This window comes from Paramisgurnus dabryanus, chromosome 4 (assembly GCF_030506205.2).
Source record: "Paramisgurnus dabryanus chromosome 4, PD_genome_1.1, whole genome shotgun sequence".
NCBI classification, from domain to species: domain Eukaryota; kingdom Metazoa; phylum Chordata; class Actinopteri; order Cypriniformes; family Cobitidae; genus Paramisgurnus; species Paramisgurnus dabryanus.
The window spans coordinates 20,038,601-20,060,878 of record NC_133340.1 but is presented as its reverse complement, the minus strand read 5'-3'; the positions used below and the strand labels follow the sequence as shown (position 1 = coordinate 20,060,878).

General features: G+C 37.6%; 2 protein-coding genes across 3 annotated transcripts; one reads left to right on the top strand and one right to left on the bottom strand.

The window, feature by feature from the left end:
• Positions 1-376: 376 nt before the first annotated feature.
• On the bottom strand, positions 377-2,371 carry rasd2b (RASD family member 2b). Its single transcript, XM_065274405.2, has 2 exons — positions 1,483-2,371; positions 377-1,097 (listed from the first exon to the last, which is right to left on the bottom strand). Exons 1-2 carry the CDS (start codon positions 2,105-2,107, stop codon positions 568-570), a joined length of 1,155 nt encoding a protein of 384 aa, XP_065130477.1. The 5' UTR covers positions 2,108-2,371; the 3' UTR covers positions 377-567.
• Positions 2,372-2,493: 122 nt separating this feature from the next.
• mycbpap (mycbp associated protein) lies at positions 2,494-22,224 on the top strand. 2 transcript variants are annotated; one of them, XM_065274390.2, is made up of 19 exons: positions 2,494-2,910; positions 5,399-5,517; positions 5,875-6,037; positions 6,115-6,221; positions 7,345-7,504; positions 10,386-10,480; positions 11,407-11,557; positions 12,268-12,356; positions 15,903-16,030; positions 16,125-16,233; positions 16,658-16,826; positions 16,901-17,088; positions 17,175-17,321; positions 19,036-19,137; positions 20,434-20,573; positions 20,718-20,824; positions 21,049-21,149; positions 21,779-21,886; positions 22,055-22,224. In XM_065274390.2, exons 1-19 carry the CDS (start codon positions 2,844-2,846, stop codon positions 22,136-22,138), a joined length of 2,334 nt encoding a protein of 777 aa, XP_065130462.1. In that variant the 5' UTR covers positions 2,494-2,843; the 3' UTR covers positions 22,139-22,224. The 2 variants fall into 2 exon arrangements, with proteins under 2 accessions (XP_065130462.1, XP_065130461.1); XM_065274389.2 differs by having other exon boundaries at positions 12,247-12,356.
• The last annotated feature ends 54 nt before the right edge of the window (positions 22,225-22,278 follow it).

The following is a 22,278-nucleotide window of genomic DNA, read 5'->3' as shown; positions in this document are numbered from 1 at the left end:
TGAGGTGTTGAATTGAAGGTTTACATGCACCAGCTCTTCTCTCTTTCATTTCCACCTTCATACTGCATAACCATATGCGGGCAGTATGTGAAGGGTGTTATGCAACTATAGAGAGGAGTCAAGGATTTATCATGTCATCTTAACACCCACATCCGCTTTTAAAAATGCATTCTTTTCATGAATGATTCGTGGCACTTCTGTCTGTCTCTTTTGGCCTGTGACGTCTTTCAATAAAGCTTTCCACAAAATCATCAAATTGATCCACACATTATGCATCATGATGTAAAAAAAGGTTTTATTAAAAATCATAATATACATATTATACAATATTGCATGATAATGATTTAACTTTTTAGCCATTTCCATTAGACACATATTTCATTTGAATTAAAAGCTGTGAGAAAAAATTTACAATAAAATATTGAAAAAGTCTTTCCAAATTAAATATATGTTCCATCCTATGGTTGTAGTTGCATGTTTGTTGGATATCATTAAAGAGTTGAACCTATCATGCTGTTTCTTTTCGCTTTAAATTAAAGCACATATCTGTCTCTCAGTCTTTTGGTTTCACTGAATCTGACATTTGTCCAGTGCTTTGCTCTGCTTTCTATTGCCGTTTGGACCCAGAACCAGCCGCAGGTCTGTGCCAAAGCTCGGTCTGCGGGCCAGTGGAAAGAGCGCACCGCATGGAGTGTCGCTCACCGCGCCCTTGCTTCCCTTGTTCGCCTGGCGCGCCGCCCGGAGCGCATGGTAAGACCTGATAGACACCTTGCGGTGCTGTGAAGGTCCGGTCTCGAGGGGGAGTCCACCGCGCCTCGCAAGCGCTTCAAACACCTGCTCCAGATTCGCACTGTCCTTGGCCGAGGTCTCGAACAGCGCGCAGCCGTTTCCGAAAGCGCGCAGCATCTCCGTGCGCGAGACCGCGTGCTGTTCGGAGGGCAAGTCCATTTTGTTCGCGCAGATAACAGTGGGCACACAGAGTTTATGTTTGGATCGGTTCAAGGCCATTTTGGCGGATACGATCTCCGTGTGCAGGGCGCGCACCTCTTCAAACGAACTCCGGTCATCCAGACTGAATACGAGCAGAAATATATCACCTGAAACACATAAGATAGAAGATTAGTTTGGATAAACAGAACATTCAGTGTTACATCTTGGTAAAAGCTTTAATCGTGGTATTATTCAAATGTATGCTCAAAAGAATGTCGCTTAAAAGTGTTTTACGCAGTGGTACCATAAAATAGCTATTTTCTTCCGAAATAACCTTTTAATAAAAGAAGTTTGCATTACAAAAAATCTTTTGTAAAAAATAAGGTTTTGGAAATGTTAAAGGTTCTGTTTTTTGGAACCGTGTAGTCCAACAAAGAACCATATTGGAACCTTTAGCCTATCACTGAGCTTTGTGTAATTTGCGTATTTTCCTGCTGTATAACTTTTATTGTCTATAATGCATGATGAACTTTAAAGTGTTGCTGTACGCACCGGTTAATATGGACAGTCTTCTTTTCGCAGGGAAACTCCTCTCCCCTGACGCGTCTAGGATGTCTATCTGATAAGTTTCCCCGCGGATGTGGTACAGTTTCCTGTGAAAGTCTTCACACGTGGGCTCGTATCTCTCCTCAAATTCATCGCGCAGGAACCGGCGCAGGATGGAGGTCTTTCCGACCCGTGGCGCTCCGAGCACCACGATGCGCCTGCAGATTTGCGGTTTGGTGCCGTGCTGGTCTTTCCCAAGCTGCTGGAGACGCGTGTGTCCGTGCAGAACCAGCGCGGTCAGTTGGTCCAGAGGTGATTTTTTGCACTGGCTTTTGTCCGTGTTCAGATGCTGTTTGTCCATACTGGACGCCCTCGCCACCCGAGCTTTCTTCTCCTGGTGCTTCAGCTGCGTCGTGGCCAGTTTCAAGATACCCATTCCTGCTTTGGAGAAGGCACTTAGATTAAACTCGCTCGCGCCAGGTTTTTGCGTCGCGTTTTTGTACGCCAAGAGGACGCCGGGTGAGCCGGTGGCACCGGGAAGCGCACAGCTCGTGTGCTGGATCACTTGCAGGCCGGTTTTGGAAACTAAAGCCGCATTGACGCTCTGATTCAGCTCCATGACCGGAGACATTGAAGGCAGATAGATGTGTTTGATATATTATGATTACATCCAACTCGTACTGTTTCAGGTGTGTCAGTCCGCTCGGCCAGCCTGTGCCTTATATACGTGCGTCACACGTCATCCGTGTGATTGACAGGCACGGGGAGCGTGTACCCGCAGAGAACAAAACGTTTTCCAGAGCAGTGCACGATGATATGAAGCAGATTTCATAATTGCTGCTGTATAAATCCAATGTTAATTAGGCTATTGGTAAAAGTTTAATAATGTAAGTGAAAATGTTAGAACAGTAATATAAATAAGTAAATAAATAAATACAAATTTTGTAAATATGAAAGCAATAAAAAATTTATAACAGGTCTACACTCCTTCGAAAATGTTTTATTATAGTTAAAGTGTGGCATATTTTATTTTTACAGATTTAACTGTAGTAAAAAATATGGTTATAATTTTGTAAGAAAACAAGTAAACAAAACTACAAACTTGCACTGTCTGTTAAGTTTGAGATGCTGTAAAATTTTCTTTTTAAGTGCAACTTTTATTCATGTGCTTATATTTTATGTTCTCACGCTGTAATAGGACCCTGCGCGTGCGTCCGTTGTCATGACAACACGCCAGCACGCGGAAGCGCTGTAAACAACGCTTACGGATCTTTAACCGTAAATACTATATTTTTAACTGCTTCATAGACTACTTTTAACCATAATATATCTATTGACAGGTTTTATTTGGACTTTAAAAGATTAAAATGGCGAGTGTTTGCAAGTCCACCAGCAAAATCAATAAAAGAGAAACGAGGCCTCAATCTCCCTCAGGTAGGTATGAATATATCTGATATTGTCTCTTTCATTCTTGTCTTTTATTGTATTTTATATTAAACCTCATATGACTATGTTAAGATTGAATGGGCCATTAACTTAACTAGGTGATCATGTAATTTGTGAAACCCTTGTGTAGCTTCACTACAAATGACGTTGCCAGAAAGTTTCTTTTTGTTTACAGGGAGAAAGAAATGATAAAAATGACTATACTTAAACCATTTGGATACTAAATCACATTTGACAGTGTCTTAATGTCTTTGAATGTCTAATGCAAACAAATACTGCTGAACTTTACACTTTTCTGAGTCATTTTTGCAATGAGATTAAAGCATCTGTTAATAATGAGTGATTTATCAGTTCACAGAGATGTCTCATCATCCTCATCACGCTTACTGTACAAATATTACAATCTTTCTATAAATATAACAAAAAAAAATTACTATGCAAAAATCAGAAAGTCTTTGAGCTCATTCAGACATTTTAATGTGTTGATATGTGTTCTGGTCACTGTACTGTATATAATTTGATGTATATGAATGTGAATATGACATATATGGCTTATAAAGCATCTGATAAATGCCAAAATGGCACATTCACTGTAGCATCTTCACCAAATGTCCCATGGTGCTTTGAGAGCTTTAAAGTGAGTGAGATGTTTCTGGTTATGTTTTTTATATTTGGAGGCGCAGGTGTCCCCTGTGAATCCTGCAAGCCGAGATTCATGTCAGATAATACAAGACGTTCTGACTCGCAGGAAAGAGCGAGAGACATTGCCGATATAGACGGACAGTCACTAATGTGTGTGTGTGTTTGAATTGGGTAAAAAGTTATTGTATCGTTACCGTGGCAACGGCAATCCCTCTACAGGATGCTGAGGACATTGTATAACAGCATAGCAGATCTGAATGTGTGTGTACGTGTGAGGTCAGTGTGGAGTTTAATAGTGACTCAGTATCTCCTATTAGCAGTGTGGGTTTCTGTTCCCTCTCTCTGTGTGTATTAGCAAATTGTTTTTGTTGTGAGGGCTTTTCCTTCGTAAAAAAAAACATTGTGTGTGTGTATATATAAACATATACAGACACATACAAACTGCCCGTTCACGCATTGTTTGGATCATGCACACCTTTAAAGTTTATTCCACAGCTAAAAAACACTGTTGTGTTTGATCTGATATCAGATATGGTTATGGCTGATATTTACAATGACAGTTTGTCTTTTTTATTTGTTCTGCATATATTGTTGTGGGTGTAATGATAATAACAGGTAATTCCATATGGAAAAATACTATGACTGTAGGGTTTTTAATGATGTTTTGGGTCTCCATACATTCTGATTATTTTGTATATTTGATCAGCAAAGTAAATAAATTAATGTGTACCTATTATGCCATTTTTACCAGATGTAATATAAGTCACAGGTGTGCCCAGAGTTTTTAGCTCAAAATAACGCACATATAATTTATTAAAGCCAAAATGTCAAAAAAACACAATGTTTTTGTGTATGTACCTTTAAATGCAAATGAGCTACTGCTCCACTCCCCCCTTACCAAAAGAGACGGTAGATGCATTTCTATTACCCTTCAAGTTGGGCAAATTGACATTGCAAATTGAAAATACATACAATGGAAACACTTCAATTTCGCAATAACTCCCACATATTGCTAATAATTTTTTATGCTAATATGAGGTGGTTTTGGGGCAATTTGGAAAAGGTGTATTTCGCTGCAATAGAAACAGTTTATTCACATTTTTAGGTACGTCACCTCCCAAAAACATCTCAATACGTTTCTGCTCCCAAGTTTAAGAGGCTTTTCTTGCCAATAATGTTTGGATAGCACTCATACATCTCTTTTGATTTAAAATAATGTACTCTTACCTACAAGAAACACCTATACATTGCGACTTTTAAGTATAAGGGGCTTTCCTTGGCATTAATGTTTGGATAATACTCTTTAGGTCTCCTTCGTTAAAAATAATGCCTAGTGCAGTGGATATGATATTAGTAAGCCTACCAACATCAGTCGATTTGATGTTTAGATTGACTTATCGTGAGAAGACAAACTACATTTCATTCACATATCATCAATTAATAGAAATGCTGTCATTTCGCAATAGTCTTTTGTCGACATTTAGAAAATAACGCTACAGTTTTGCGCAAATTTGCAATGGAAACGCAGCTAGTGAGCGCTTTCAGTTAAAATAGATCAGATTCCTGTAAATACAGTTGGAGACAATAGTATCTCACTCAGAACTGTCAGGCAGTGGCTGTGGGCGGGGCTTCATCAATGTGATGTCACTTTAACAAGAGAATCAAAATGGCGTGTCTAAAGAGACTGCTTTGGTTAAATGGGATAATACGTTCTGTAGGGTGATTTTATGTAGAATACAGTAAATGCGCCTGTTTGCATATTTATATTTGAGACTGAAAGCTGCGTAAGTTATCAAATCTCATTCTTTTCTCATCCTGTTTTCTTCTGTGTCAGATAAGAAGCCAGTAAGAGAGGATGAGGAGTTTATATCATCTTTTGAATCGGATCCAATCTCCGCTCTCAATGAACATGACATCCAGAGTCTGAGCATCACGGCACAGGACCTGGAAAGGGTGTGTATGTGTGTTATAGTACATTACAGTATATTCACACCGACGTTGGTTTCATCACTGAAGGCGGTATTGTTAGTGGTAATGGGCATTCATCTGTCTGGATGTTCTGATATGTTTGGTTATCAGTACTACTGGCAATAGCTTCTGAGAATCTGAATGAGATGTTTTTCTAGAAAAAAACACGTCCCTCAGTAAAATTGAGTGAATTTGACAAATTGAAATCGATGCTGCTGCAAATTACTATCAGTGTCTGGAGGGACTCCTATGACGACTTCTCTATTTTTAGCTCCTTGTGATACCCTTTCATTCTGACATATGTTGGCATTTTGTGTTTTCTTGTATCTCATATCTCTGCAGCTGCGAGTCCCTAAACCTCCTACAGATTCTGGGAAACCCAAATCAATGACCCGTGTATATGTCCGTAAGACACGCCCTCCAGACGAGGTCAGCAGGAAGGTTAGGGTCACCGTGGCAAGACCTCTCCCACAGGATGCTTCTCCTCAGCCTTTCGACTGCGCAGGTAACATGGGTTTGAGTCCTGCAGGAAAATCAGTGTGATTGATGTTCTAAAGAGAAATTCATCTGAAATGTTTAAAGGTCCAGGTGGGCCACGGTTTGACACACAGGGGATGGTCCTGCCGCACAGCATTCTAGGAAGCATGGAGGATTTTAAGAGAGAGATGGAACTGAGAGGTGACACAGAGGTGAGGACAGGAGAGTTAAAATGGTACATTGTTTAAATATGTGGTTGAACTTTTGAAGCTGTCTGTGATATTTTAAGACATGACCCTAAGTTTTTTTTTTAAATTAATATCATGATGTATTTAGACATACATCTGTATTTTACCAAAGACATCTATGTGATTTGCTGACATTCAGTTTGGCACTGTCCACTGAGTTGTAATTGTCATGTATGTATGCAAAACTAATACAATATTGAAATATTATTATTTCATACATTCAAGAGCCTTTCAGGAACTGGGCTCTTGAAAAAAAATTAATTTCAATGCAAATTTTCCAATAAAGTAGATTTGTGATAATAAAGGAATTGCTTACAAAAAATATATATACTTTTTGTGAAACATTTCGACAATTAGCATAAATAGTTAGTATCATATTAATTATATTAATATTTTAAGTAATTTAAATATGAAATTATTATGTAAATGAAAATATTTATTCACAGTGGCGGCCCGGACTTCTTATTCGAGGGCGCACAATACAAAGCTCGTCACAACATGTATTTAGCCCATAATGTGTGTGGCTCATCATGTCAAAATATGTGTTTGGCGCGTCATGTGAACCTATGTGCATCACATGTCATGTCAACATATGTGCATGCTTCATACGGTTCGAAGGGGTTATGATTAAAGAGACACTCACTTTTACCAGATATTAAGTGTTAAAGCAACACTATGTAGTTTTTTACCTTTAAATAATGTCTCTAAAATTATTTCAGTGATAGAACAACTTTTAACTGGACAAATTGTACTGTTGCTGCAACCTGAGCAGCCTCCTAGCTGCTACAAGCACACTCTGAAAGTGGCGGTGGAGGGTAGGAAACACAGCCCCGCCCCTCCCGCTGCCTGCAGAAGAGTGTCTGTTACCAGGCACTGTTGTGCTTTTCAACCACATGGGGGAGCTGTAAGTCATTTATACATGGAAACTACATACTGTTGCTTTAAGTTAGTTTCTTGCGATCTCCCGAGCCACACACAACACTCCAAACACATATTTTGAACTTGTGCCCCTCAGAAGAAAAGTCACCGGCCGCCACTGTTTACTTAAAGTATTGAGACCCTCTTGTGTTTGGATGCTTTTCCTCAGCTGTTACAGAAGATCCCGGACCAACAGAAACTCGCGACTCATCCTGTGGAGCGTGAGAGAAATGACGACCAATCCAAAATTAAGTCACAACAAAGTCACGCCCTCCAGCACTGGTACCGCCACATGGCTGAGCGACGCAGACAGCAAGACTTTATTTCTCGTGAGTTTCATCTTGTTTGCTATGAAGGAACTTTGACTGAATGTCCCTGGTTGCCTGGCTTCACATTGTTAATCTGAAGCACCTTTAGAACTGAAAATATCTTTCTAAGGCCATGTGTCCACCAAAGCGTTTAAACAAAGGGGCAACCTTCCGGTCTCTCTCGTGAATCTGTGAGGGGGCGAATTTTTTTTTTGTGTAACTCATCAGTTTGATTTATATTAAATCTTAAGGTTGTGCATAATTAACTCTTTCACCGCCAGCGTTTTTAAAAAAAAGTTGCCAGCCAGCGCCAGCGTTTTTCATGATTTTCACCAAAGTTTAATGCCTTCCAGAAAATGTTCTTCTTTAAATATATAAACATACAATATACCAAATGAAAGAACAGACCCTCTGCTTTCAAACAAAAAAAAAAACGTTTCATCCTACCTTTAGTGGTTCTTTTGCAATCAGCTTTTGAATATGGGTAGGTTTTTGCAAAAACACCATATTTTGAGCAAAAAGCAGAGATAATTCCATTTTTATGACGGACTTTTCATAGAGATCCCATTCAGAGCGATCTTTAAAACAGACACGGACATGCAGCAGCTTGCCATAGGGCAATACTTCCGGTTTTGGTCGCCACCTGGTGGATAATAGCGGTATTGCGGAAAGACGGAAAATCTCGTCATTGGCGGGGAAGCGTTTTCTCTTAATTGACGAGATATCTCGTCAATGGCGGGGAAAGAGTTAAGGGCATGGCCACATAAGTGACAGGTGGATTGCTGCTGCTGTCACTACCGTTGATTGCGATTTATAAATGCTGTTCAAAAACCTACGGGTGACGTCACAGACATTATCTCCATATTTTTTACTGTGTATGGATTAAACTGGACGAAAAATGCAAGGTGATTTTCTAAAAATGCAGACTGTGGTCACTAGGCAGTGTTTCGTCAGCTTAGCTTTTTGGTTCCTATCATACTTTTATACCGGTAATGATGCTTTGTTAATCAGTTGTTGTACCATATTTACTGATTGGTTGGTATGGTATTTGTCCCACCCCTCCTTTACTGTGATTGGATGACTGAATGAAAAGTGACATTGATGACTTTAGCATTTCACCCAAAGTTTAACATTTTCAACTCTTGGCAGCTGGTAGGGTTGAGCTTGCAAAAAGAATAGGACCTACCCAGGTGCTGAGGTTTTTACAGACGCTGCACTTTCAATGGTAACAACTAAAATATGCTGCCCTCAGGAAAAAATGCTTTAGTGGACACGGGGCCTAAGTGGTCAACCATCATTTTTATATCTGTACAGAAACTCCAACATTATTCACAACCGTATATATTAGGGGTGTAACGGTACGTGTATTCGAACCGGACCGTTTCGGTTCAGGGCTTTCGGCACGGTGCACCCGTGCACCGAAAGGCCGAATGCATTTTGTGTGCGCCTGTGCGGAACATAATACGTGCGTTTCCGCACGAACATATTAAGTGGCGGAAGTCTCCGCGTTCAGCGCAAGTCTTCTGTCAAACATATAACATAATTCGGCCCACAGAAAGATTTTTATTTACTTAGTTGTATATCTGTTTGATTATTGATGTAAACGTTTACGTGTCATATCTAAAAGCGCATGTTAAACGCGTGTCAATGCGCTGCTTTGTTCTTTCAAAAGTGCGTGAGAGGATGCACGTCTTTCGTTGCTACGCATTCATGAGACGCGCTTTCTGTGACAGCGAAAATAAGGAATGCGTGATCAGATTTTTCATCTGCACATCACGTCAATCATATCATTGTCACAATGCGATCAGCTGGTCGGGACAGAGAAGAGCTGTAACCCGGGCTTACTCAGCTACGGAGGGCTTCATTAGTAAAGTCACAGGCAGCTTACATTGACGACACAAGCAAAGATTAGGATAAACGTGCAAAAGATCAAAGATGGCTATGTATGCAGCTCACTAATCTCAAAATGAGTGTATAATAAGTATATCATCATGTTGCTTGCTATGCAGTTACACATAGAGCAGTAATATTATTTTTTATACAGAGATGGTACATAGCCAATTCAATACTGTGAGTTAAACAATCCAAAATAAATCAAAACAGAAAATTTTTGGTGGCAAAAATGTAGGCTAATAGTTCATTAATGTATTCAGGAATTGAATTTGTTAGTTCAAGGTTTTAGTAGAAAAAGTTTAAGAGAAGGTTAAGAAAAGAGTTACCTTCTGTTATATTTTATTTATTATTTTTTCATTTTATATATATTTTATGTGTTATATTTTAATAAAAACTGTTTAAAAAAAAGTGTAATCAAATTGTAAAAAAAAGTTTATAGCAATAAACAACCTGCAGTTTAATGTTTGCATTTTTCCCTTACTGTACCGAAAATGAACCGAACCGTGGCTTCAAAACCGGGGTTCGCACCGAACCGTGATTTTTGCGTACCGTTACACCCCTAGTATATATACAGTAAATTGTATCTGTCTACCCACTACTAAATGTTATGAGAAATCTTTATATAACCGGTCTTCTTGTGTGTGTTTGGTTTTATCTCCTTATATAGAGAAGTGTTGTTAACCAGATGAGTCAGTTGGATTTAAAGCCCACTCCTGACCAAATCAATGTCCATCTCTTATACCGTACATTTATGTGCATGTGTTTCCTACAGTGACAATACAGTTTATCATTACATAAAAACATTAAAACAGACGCACACTTCAAAACATGGGTTTTGTAATGGGATTATATCCTGTATAAGTCTTTTATGATGACATTCATCTCATCAAAAGCAGAAATCTTTAGCTGAAATTGAATTCACAAACACAAAGAGGAGGCACGTTGGCGGTTCGGGTACTTTACATGCGAGGTGAAGTAATAAGCCATATTGATATTGTGTGTGGTGTAGGATTACTGCAGAAGCCAGTGGGATATCTGTTGATGAATCAGTCCAGCAGATTCAGACAGATTCAGGAACAGAGAGATCTCATCAACAGAGGAAATGTAAGACCAACATCTCTATCTTCTCTTGTCTGTCCATCACTTTTTCTTTATACACCGTCTTAAATGTGTAGAAAGCATTCACATTCAGGAAAATTTGTATACAAATAATTGGATCCTATCTAAGACTAGATTTATTATTTTAATTTAGAAACATCCATGCATAAATAAAACAAACGCAAAATTATCTTTTTACATTTAGATGTTTGGCAGATGCCTTTATGCAAAGTTAATGCATTTTAAGTGATAGTTCACCCAAAAATGATGTCAATGAAGATATTTTGAAGAATGTTTGTAACAAAGTAGATCAGGAGCCCCATTCCGTTCCATAGTAGAAAGTAGAAAAAATAATACCATGAAAGTGAATGGTGCCCCAAATCAGAAACAATCTTCAAAGTGTGATCAACATATGTGATTTTTTGGGTAAACTATCCCTTTAAGCTGTACATTTTGCAAGTATGTGCGTTCCTTGTGGATCGAACCTATTACTTTTTTGCTCCTAATGTAATGCTCTACCGATGGAGCTACGTGCCATATCGCATCAATATCATAGACTTAACTTTACTGTTGCAATGGCTGGCTTGTAATAGTTTTTATTACTGTTGCATTGTCTGCAGTAAAATCTCTGATACAGTAAGTTGCTCCTTGACATTTGAAAGTTTTTGCCTTTAGGTAGGACACAGTTAATTCTGAAAGCTAGCCATAGCAACACCAAGGTTACTGTCACCTGAATTACACTAAAAGGTACATTGAAAAAAGTGTTTGATAAATTGACATTCACACCGCTGAAACATTTTCTTTAACTTAAATACCACATTATTTTTGTACTTCTAGAAACTATTTTTTTTGTAAAAGAGAGGAGAAAAGAGAATCATTAATTTATTAAAGGAGTTTATTAAAGTAAGTTTTGACTGTAATGTCTATGTCAGGGTCGGCACACAGGCAGTGAGTTCTGGAATATTCCCCAGCATTTTGGAGATGAGCTAAGTGGAATAACAGCCACCCTTACCGAAACAGAAAAGGGAAAGCCTCCACCTCTCACTCGCATTGGACATCCTCACGCGACACGTCTGGAGTCAGGTACTAAACCGAGGTCAACGTACATCAGCACAGATCTGAAACCAGTGGCATTTCTTTAATGTCCCCAATGCAACATTGAGTCTAAGTGGGTTTAAACCTGAAACGTTTCAAAAATACAATTGTAGTAGCAGATAAACATTTGAAAAAACCTGTGAAAAAACTGAAAACTTTTTTAGGAAAAGATGATGTCACCTTTTATATATAGGACTTTTAAGGCAATGACAAACTGGTAACACCTTTTCTCACAGTGCAACAAGTTGTCTTTCCAAACAGACACGTTTAACATGAATAAATGTGCTTTCCAGACTTCGTAAACAACAACAAATCTGTTTCACATGTTCTGTCTCTATGGCAACAGTCTGTCCGAAAAATAATATTTATTTTGAATATCATCATAGCTGACTGCATTCAATGGGGCAACACGGACATCCTCTATCAGAAATAATACTGACTGCAGAATATACCAACTTGATTGTTGTTGATTCACATGCTTGTTTTCTTAAAAGGATGAGCCGTTTCTGATTCAATCAAAAGAAAGGAAATAGATTTACCTGCATTTATATGTGTTTATCAATTCTACGAGCACGTATGTTTTGAATGGGTTTAGCATACAACTAAGAGTAATTTCCACAGATGCATTTGTGTGATATTTATATTGATGTGCATGCATTGTGGGTGGGTGTGTGTAGGTAATTTCTTATGTGATGAAGTTAACAGTGGCTGGGATCGGAGTTTGTACCTGCAACAGCGTCGCCTTGAGCTCAGGGATGCACAGAGAGACATCAGCTTTAGTCCACCGGTAAGACCAAAAAACACAAACTTTTCACTGACGTACAACATGTCTCGATACAGGAATATCTGAAGTGTCCCCTTACATTGTAGAATCGGATTGTGTCCAATTCATATTTGATTTAATTTTGCATACAGATGTGTCCAGCAACTGATCTGAGAATATTGAAATCCATTGCATTTTTATGCTTGCGTGTGTTGTAGGTGAGTCAAGAATGAGTCCATATCTAGCTTTATCTATACTCAGTCTTGACTTGGACTTGACACTTGATCTCTTGTCTTAGTCTTGATTAGGACTAGATTTGGACTCAACTACCACACTGGTTTGTGTGTCATGTCCAATCTGGCCACATAAGAAAACAACAATCTGAATTAAGTCATTTCAAACATGGAGTGTAATTGCAGCTGTATTTGTGACAGATCACAATGCAGATATTACAGTGACATGACTTTTAACAAACACATTCTCGTTCATTGAGAAACTTTATTGTTACATTTCTTCAAGTTTATAAAAAAAATATACTGTAGATGCACCTGAGACTTGAATTATATACAAAACCGAGGTTTACATCTGAGTGATCTTTTAAGTCATAATATATGTGCTAGACCTTTGAGGTCCTCTGGGAAAAGGATGCTGATGGTTCCTAGATCTAGATTGAAGTTGAGAGGCGATCGTGCATTTTCAATCATCGGGCCAAAACTGTGGAATAGTCTCCCAGTGTCCCTCCGACTAGTTCCATCAGAAGATGAGTTTAAATCGAAGTTAAAAACTTACCTTTTCTCCAAGGCTTATGATTGTCCTTTGTAAAATGGATCTCTTATTTTCAGTGGTTTTATACATCCTCGATAGTGCATTTGTGGTTGAAACTTTTTATTTTTCATTTTGTGTGACTTTTTTAGTATGGCTGTACAGCACAGTGGTCAACTACTGTTGTTTTTATTGTGCTTTATAAATACATTTTGATTTGATTTGATTTGATACAATTGTACATTTTCTGCAGGGAAAAAACCTGTTGTCCCTTATTCATTAACAACCAAGCTAACAGAAAAGAGACAAACTAAAACAAACACTGATCACCATAATGGTGACTTTAAATTAAACAAAGCTAACATCTATACCTAATAAGTGAATTGTGTTTTCTACCGCAATATCTTTACAGAACATTTAAGAATAATGTTTTATACCTGTTTTAAAATAATAGATTGTAATGTTTCTCTATCATTTCTTTTTTAGCTGGGAAAGTTCAATAGCTTTGAATCTGATACCCTGAATTAGTTAATAATGAAGTGATTTATAAATAGAAATAAAGTTGGTGGTGTATTGAGGGAAAAATCATCACATTGTTGATTGAAGTAGATGTTTTGCATTGTAGTTGACAGGCTTACCCAATTAGGCTCCTTGCCAAACCTTTATTTCCTGCATGACACAAAATTAATAAAAATCATTCTGAATCTAAAATATGATTCTATGGTTTTCCAGTGAGACACACTAGTTGATTTCAGTCACGCTTTTCTTGTGATTTTTTTTCTTACTGTACGTTTTGTCAGACAGAAAACACGTGTGAAACGTGTCGGGTAGAATCAGATTTAAAACGGCACGAGTTTCTCACAATTGGGTTCCATTTGTGCCATTCAGACACATGTATATCCATTTACAGGTTTAACATCACAGACACACACGATATACCGCTTCTGTGTCCCGCTGTCACATGAACAGTTTTCTGTCGGCTGCGCAAGAGAATCGACGACAATTATTTTGACATCATATTTGCAGACACATGCTGTTTCTATAGAAGAAAGACCATTCACAATTTAATACACAGATATCACACACATAAAGCCGACCGCAGTGTAATGATGCTTGTGTTACTGTGTGGTTCTATTAGTAACTCAACAGAACATCATGTACCAGCAGAACAGATGTGTGCATCGCCAAGAGTCATTATCAACACATAAACACAAAATAATATACATGAGCACGTAAACACACACACATACTTGTGTATGTTTATTAAATGGATTTCTTGGGTTCAGTTCTGTTGTATGTTTTGTTTGTGAGTTATTTGTGTAGCATGTGTGAGTGTTTGAGATGTACCGTCTTATTAGGCACTAACTCACAGATCGTCCTGCTTTGTCATCATGAGAGAATGAGGACACTTTCATAAACCGAGTGTGAGAAAGAGAACAGAGACAGTCTGTGTTTATACAAACACTACAACAACATCTGTTCTGGAGTAATGTAGAAGAACAAGTTACAGTAGATTTGACTACTAAACATTTCCCATTATGATTTTTTATAAAAGTATTGGTGTGGTACACTGCTGTTTTTAGGTGTGTGCGTGCGTGCGTGCGTGTTTGCTCTGTTTGTTCTTATTGGACTGACTGTACTTTTCCATGGACTCTTAATGCACCGACCTCTTTATCTGCAGATGTACTTCAGACTTTTTCAAACAAACATCTTACATTAGCATTACAAATAATCCATCAGATTCAATGGGGTATTTATTTCTCAACTTATTGAACTTATTTTAATGGAGCTTTTAGTTTGTCTCATCTATGTGCAGGTTCAGTCACTTTGGAGCATTTTTCAATTTATTCTTAAAATCTGCAAAATAATAAGTGCATTTCTCAGAAGAATTTGTACAAATTGCACAACGTCATGTTTTTCCGGCAAAGCGTGTAACTTGTTCAAAATCCTTAGTTCATCTTTCAAAAGTAAATGTTTACGTCAGTGAACATGTAAGTAATGTTAGTCAGTCAATCAAAATGAAAAGTCTGTGTGTCATTGTTCATGAACAAGAGAGTCAAAATGTTTAGCCATGTTGTCAATAAGTGTACACAATTATATGTGTCAGTATATTTTCTGATGTAAACTGTGGACGAATTCACATTTTCAACCCTTTTTCTGTTAACAAATTACACACATTGTGATTTTGAAAAGAAAAACAAGATATTGTACAGTACAAATAAAAAAATTTTTTAGAAAGGTTCACTGTACACTTTAAGAAATTTCAACTTTATGTAACTTAAAATATCAAGATTCACTTGACAGCAATATATCAATTTGGTTGACACACAAGACTAAAAACACCTAAGGTCAAAATTTTGCATGACATGCCTTGTACAATGAACTAATTCCTAAATGTTTTAAGGTGTAAGACTATTCAACAGAAACCAGTACAATGTATTTTGATAAAAATGAAATAAGCAATTGAAAATGTAGCAAACAGCAGACAATTGTACATAATCAACTTTGATAGTGTCAAAGCATTTGAAATTTGAAAGCATCCAAAACTATGAGAATTTGCTTTTATGTTGTGCATAACTGAATTGATGATGTGGAGATTGAACAAAGTGTTTTGAAAAATGTAATTTCTGATCTGAGAAATGCTCCAAAGCGACTGAAAAAAAATGTGTGTGAAATATTTGATGTTGAGTTGGTATGTTGTAAATCTCAGCGTAGTTTATGATTGCAGTACAGGAGACATTAGTGTCCAGGAGAAACAATTGAGATGTTCAAGAGATCTTTTTTTTTCATTCGTGTGGGTTGTTTCAGGACATTGATGGGCTGGAGGTGGTTGGCTCAGGTCTGCCTTTCACCTCGACATCAGTGGGATCTTCTTCTTTACTGGATGAGGAAGAAAAGGAGGAAGAAGGAAGTGCTGAACACCAGAAAGAAAACATGTAGGACTAAATATTGTTTTAACCCTAGTGTGATGGTTTAAGGTTTGCTTTTTATATTCGTTGAATGGTGGTTTTCTCTTCATCTCCTCTCCAGAGATCCTCTGGCGCTGTATGATGATGTCATCATGGATGTTGAGCTGGTTCCTGCTCTGAGGTTTTGTGGAGAACTAGCTCGCTGGACCGGCACCAAGTCCTCCCACCAGGTGCAGAGAGAGAGAGAGAGGAGTAGGGTAGTCTAAGGGTGGACTGTATGACCAAACTGTTATATCACCATATGTATGAGTCATTATGTATCACAATAAGTTGGATTAATTTAGTAACTTTAAGTAAAACATTTAAGTTGAAAAACTAAAGCAAACATGGATCACCATAATGGTTGTTGAAATTTGTATATTTTTTCAATATTAATGGAGGGTGCGAACCTAATGTTGATTCAATGGAATTAACATTGACAAATACATTTTTTTAACACTGTTTACATGGTTGCTTGCTATCTGGGAAGCCTGTGGCCACACATTACATATTAGTGCCTTACAGTTACACCTCGTTTATGGAACAGCAATATATTTACTTTTCGTGACATTGTTTTAATGTAAATACACAACCTTATTTTGTGTGTTTGTAAAGGAACAGCGGGGTGTCACAGCGAGGTTAATGTTTGAGACAGTAACAGGAGAAAGTGTGAGCACCGATCTGGAGTTGAAGAATGAAGGCAGTACTGCCATTTACTACAGCTGGGAGAAAGTGACTCAACCACACACACACACACAACACTTCTACTTCAACAACACTGAAGGTACACATGCACACAAACACACACATGCGCACACACACACACACACACAATATGATTCTCTGTCTGTCTCTCAGCTGTGATATTACCAGGCAGCACCAAACACATCACAGTCATCTTTAAGAGTGCATCTGCGGGCATCATGACTGAAGTTTGGCAACTCAACACACACCCTGTACTGATGGGTGGATCTTCATTGCAAGTCACATTTAGGGGTGTGGCCTTAGACCAGGACAGAACTGCCTACCAGAGAGTAGCACTAGAAGTATGTGTGTAGTTAGAGTATTTATACATGTAGAGATGTGTCTGTGTGTGTTTATGATGAAATTGTGTCTTTGTGTTTGTGTGTAGAGAAAACTCCAGCAGAAAGAAGCCGTATGGTTGTGTAGATGGATCATGATTGATGTAGTCAGCGGGATTTGTACTCCAGACAGGCCAAGCTCACCAGATGATCTCTACGTCACAGAAGAGGAGCAATTCTACACACAAAATCCTAATGTACGTTAATACCATAATACAAACCCAGCACACCATTATACAGCATAATCATCTCACTTAGACATGACTCACTAACATGTTTGCAGTAATATTATGCTGAAACACACAAAGATTCACACACTCTCCTCATACTATATCAGGGTTTTCCAAACTGGGGTTCATGAGGGAATTGCAGGTTCGTGAGTTGATGAAACATTATTAATTACAATTAAATCATGAAATTTAAATAAATAATTTTAAAATAAAAAGGAAGGAATTTGCTAAAAAAGAGAGTGCCTAGAATATCCGTCGATCATATGCGCAAGAAAGTTGCGTTCCTTGCCGTGAGTTATGTCCGGTATTCTTAAAGTCGCCATGAAACGCAAGTAGCGATTGTTTTATTTTCCACGTGGTTACGTATGTCCAAGTGAAACAACGGCTTCTGAAATGATCAAAAGTATGGCTGAACTTGTATTCGTCCATCAAAACCATGGATCATGTTGCTATTCATTTATCACTACAATTTTTTCCTGGAGCCCATACACCTGCCATACCATATGATCGTTAGTAAAGAGAGATCATTTCGGGGAGGGGAGGAGATTTGCATTTTTTTGATAAAAGATTATGAAGACACATCTATTTAAAAAAATAAATAAAGCTCATAGATTAGTCATTTGTAAAAAATATATATACCACAATATTTCAAAACAAATTACAGTTTTCATTTCAATTTCATTGTGACCTTAATGTTTGCGGGTGCGGGTGGGACCTCGTCGTGTGGATATATATATATATATATATATATATATATATATATATATATATATATATATATATATATATATATATATATATATATATATATATATATAATACATTTAAAACAAATTTTAAACAAAACACTTACTAATATCAAAATAAATATTTTATTTGTTTAATCTTAATGTCATGATCATTACAGAACACTACAATGTATTAGAAAACTGAGAACTTAAATTTTTTTCTGTCCAATACCAGATAATAATAACAATAATTATGGTAAATACTTTTGATAGAAACTTCAAAATGGATAAAAATTTAAGTTGTTGTTTTTTAAGTTAAAAATGCAAATGTGCTATTTAATAATTAAAATATTTACTTAAAATCTCTTCAATGGGGTACTTCAAGTAAATAATTTAGGTCAAGGTTACGTATTGTGGGTTATATATATAAAGAGTCTGTTTTTGTAGAGTTGTGTGTCTGTTGTGAAGTTTTGTTGTGTTTCCATTTGTGATCCTGAATGTGTATGGCCAAAATTTCATAAACTATACACAACCACAAAATCATGCTTGTTAAACACAATCAGCATGCTAAAAGGGTTTTTAATTCATAATTTAATTAATTTAATTCTCTTATTTTTTGCTGTGTCTCTGTCTACCATCTATTCTCACACAAACCTGGCAGAGAGATGAAGACAGCGGTAATCATTTGTATTAAGTGGATAATTGCTTGAGTTGTGTAATTTAGTCCAGAACATGTTTCTGGGTCTCAGGGAACAGCTCAGCATGTGTCGGGTCCCACGTGTACCCGGCAAAGTACAGCGTTATTGAACCCTGGAACTGACAGACCATCCTCTCCAAGACGATCAACCTGAAACATGTTGTTCTTCTAATCATACTTCATGTTTTGTAACCTTTTTTTTGCAAATCATATGTTTTTTTCTGTGTTTTTCTTTTATGAAAATGTTTTTCAACAGTTGCAGTACCACCCTGAGCCTGTGGAGGCGCTGCAGAGGTTATGGGAGCAGGTCAATAGGTCAGGACAAGCGTGGGATCTGTCTTTGCACACCTTTAGACAGGTAAAACACACCAACAGGGGGGCAGTTTAAATATAATAAAAAAATTAATAGATTTGGTTAATTTGCTGTGGGGGTGGATCGTAAAAGTACAGAAAAACAATAGACCTTTCTCACAACTTCCGTATTTATGACCGGAAATACGCAATCGTCGCGGAAATCTACTTCCTCCGCAGTCAAGGCAATGTAAAAAGCCGTATCTGTTCCATCAATTCCCTGTTGATGGTGAAGTTAGACAGAAGTGGATTCAGGCTATCCGGCAAGACTTATAATGTGTCGTTTTAGTTAACAGTTCAGTAACAGTTAGACTCGCTCTCTACTTACCTAGAAATGTATGGACAAATTCTTCATGGAAAAGGTTTTCCTCCATTAGTCGTGTCACATCAGCAAATGTAATATTTGGCAAATCCGTTAACAAAGTTGTGTAGACTCTTTGATCCATTTTAAACTTGCCCGGGTTTATGTTTTTCTTGTGTGTTGACGCTTGACAGGAACTCCGCTTACACGACGACTACGTATTTCCGGTTACTGTGAGAAAGGTCTATTAAAAGCATCAAGGTAAAGGAAGTATATTTTTGTTACTTTGACTAATGACATTGAAGGTGCATTATTGTGCATCGTCATGAAAGTAATGCAAAAAATTGTAATGGTCTTTAAATATATATATTTTTTTTAAAAGAAGAAGAATTCTTTATATGTTAAGTTTTATAATTGACAATGGGCCGTTGAATTATTCAAAAATAATGCACACGCAAGGTGGTAATGCACAAAGCGGAGTACAGTTACACCTTGGGTGTGCATTCTTTTTGCACTTACGCGGTTTGCAATGTGGAGTCTGTGGTTTATGTATTGTGATCTATGTAGAGTTCTATCACTTGTACTGATTATATTGTGGTTCATATATGTATAGGCCTGTCTTCTGTTATTCTCTCATGCAGCTTCATGAGACTCTCGACATGGGAAAATGTCTGAAGAATATGTATCTGTATTATGTCTACCTTTGTTGATATTCTGGATCTTTTGAAGCATCCTTGAGCTTGGGAAAGGCGCTATAAAAATGTAACTTAATAAACTAAACGCTATAAAAATTTAACATTTTATAAAACTAAAAACGGCACATTTTTGATGCACCTATAAAGTGTCAATATTAACATGTTATAATAAATTATCTGTGGGTTATTTTAAGCTAAAACGTCACATATGCATTCTGGGGACACCAAAGACTTATTTTGCATCTTTAGAAAAATCTCATAAGATGACCCCTTTAAAGTTTAAAGCCCAATGTGTGATGTCCACCAGATGTCGCTGTCCCTGCCTGAGACAGATGAGCAGACAGATGGTCCGAGCAAAGAGACGTGCCTGAGTCAATATAACTTACTGTTGGTACAGCTACAGCGACCGCAGATATACACTCCTCCTTCAAGGCTACACAACATCAGGTAAGAGAGACATACAGTATACTTTATAGAGACAATGAGGACAAGTGAGTTGAAACTGTTTAAACCGTGTATAAAATTAATAGAAGTCTCTATGAAATGTCATCATTTAGATATATAAGTGATCGTGTGTGTGTTTGTGTATAGTCTTCAGTTATGGAGAGAGCTGGTGGATGGTTTGGTCAGCGAGTCTGTAAGGTTGAGAGATACATTGGGACTTCCTGAACACAATGTTTGGAGTGACATTCACACCTGTGAGTACATACACACATACATAAAAAAAATGTAAGGAATTATACATGAACATATTCTGAAATGCATGTGCATACAAACATGCGAGTGCACTACCTAAAAAACATGTTTAGGGATTATAAGTGCACTAAAGAAGTAAAATCTGTCCCAAAAATTAGGTAGCAGATGTAGTAAAGTAACACAGTTTTTGACTTGACAACAACACAAATCTCATGATGATCCACAGTTGAGCAGATGAAGAATGAGGCTGAGCTGAAGAGAGGAGGAGGAGGAGTGAACCTGCTGAAAGATGAGAAGAGAGGAGGAACTAGAGCTACAGTGATGGAGGTGCAAATGATGAACAGCAGGGGGAAGCAGACACACCAGATTATAGTCGAACCATTACAGATTTTTTTTCATTTTTAGGCGTATCAGTGTCCTGCTCATACGGTTATAATTGGTTCTCAACTAGTTTTGCAAGACCTAGATTAACAGTACCATAATTGTTTATTGTACCATAATGTACAAACATTAAAATGATTTAGCATGAACACAGTTTTGCAATTTAACATGTTTTTAATGCAGTCTGGGTCACCTGTTTTTTTACCGTGCACAGTTTAGGGCTACACAAAATCTATCAATATCATTAGAGTGCTGTATGTCTCTAGTACTAGGTTTAGTTAAAGACGGCATAATGTTTCTGATCGGAAGGTTCTTCTGTTCGAGATCCTGCCTACATATGTGTTTCTAGGTAGGCAGCTCACTACAGTCTTACCCCCTCGCTGACTCATGTGCGTGGGTGTCACGGTAACGGCTCTCCGTGAAGAACAGGTGCATGTTTTCACACGATGTGACCGTCCCGTCTGTCCGTCTCTCTTTCTGTCTCACATTCACAGCTACTGGATAAACACTCTAACACTTAAAAATATGTGCAAACACACACGCTTATTTTAAAACTGTCTGTTGTGTGTGTTTAGGAACCTGGGAACGTGCCGGAGGAGATAATGGATAGAGGAGAGAGAGAATTTAGCCTTGATTTTGATACGCACACACATCAGCTATACAGACGACTGCTGCATACACAGGCATGAATGACACGCACAACAAAACCGATATAGATGCCAAAACATTCTTAACATTACTTGCATGCATACATTTTAAATGAGTAAAAAGTGAATTTAAACTTGAATAAAATGTTCAATCACATAATTCAATTTGCACATAACGCGGGCGTGTGTGTGTGTGTGTTTCAGGTGTCTGTGCTGATGAAGAGGATGATGGATTCTCTGTGTGATCTACTGGAAGAGGCTCAACAAGACTCTTTTAAAACATTTTAATAACCTTCTGCTTTTATACTGTTTACAGTGAATGAACTTCATGGCACTTCTGCGATTATTAAAGGTCCCATAGCATGAAAATCTGACTTTTTCCATGTTTAAGTCCTATTACTGGGTCCCCAGGGCTTCTATCAACCTAG

What these genes read in the sequence shown, in the direction of transcription:
- rasd2b (XM_065274405.2), bottom strand. Translation starts at nt 2,107, where the DNA reads ATGTCTCCGGTCATGGAGCTGAATCAGAGCGTCAATGCGGCTTTAGTT. An exon ending in AAGACTGTCCATATTAACCG is followed by an intron (nt 1,098 to 1,482) that starts GTGCGTACAGCA and finishes TATGTGTTTCAG; the next exon opens with GTGATATATTTCTGCTCGTA.
- mycbpap (XM_065274389.2), top strand. Translation starts at nt 2,844, where the DNA reads ATGGCGAGTGTTTGCAAGTCCACCAGCAAAATCAATAAAAGAGAAACG. An exon ending in TCAGCCTTTCGACTGCGCAG is followed by an intron (nt 6,038 to 6,114) that starts GTAACATGGGTT and finishes AAATGTTTAAAG; the next exon opens with GTCCAGGTGGGCCACGGTTT. An exon ending in ACCAGAGAGTAGCACTAGAA is followed by an intron (nt 17,089 to 17,174) that starts GTATGTGTGTAG and finishes GTTTGTGTGTAG; the next exon opens with AGAAAACTCCAGCAGAAAGA.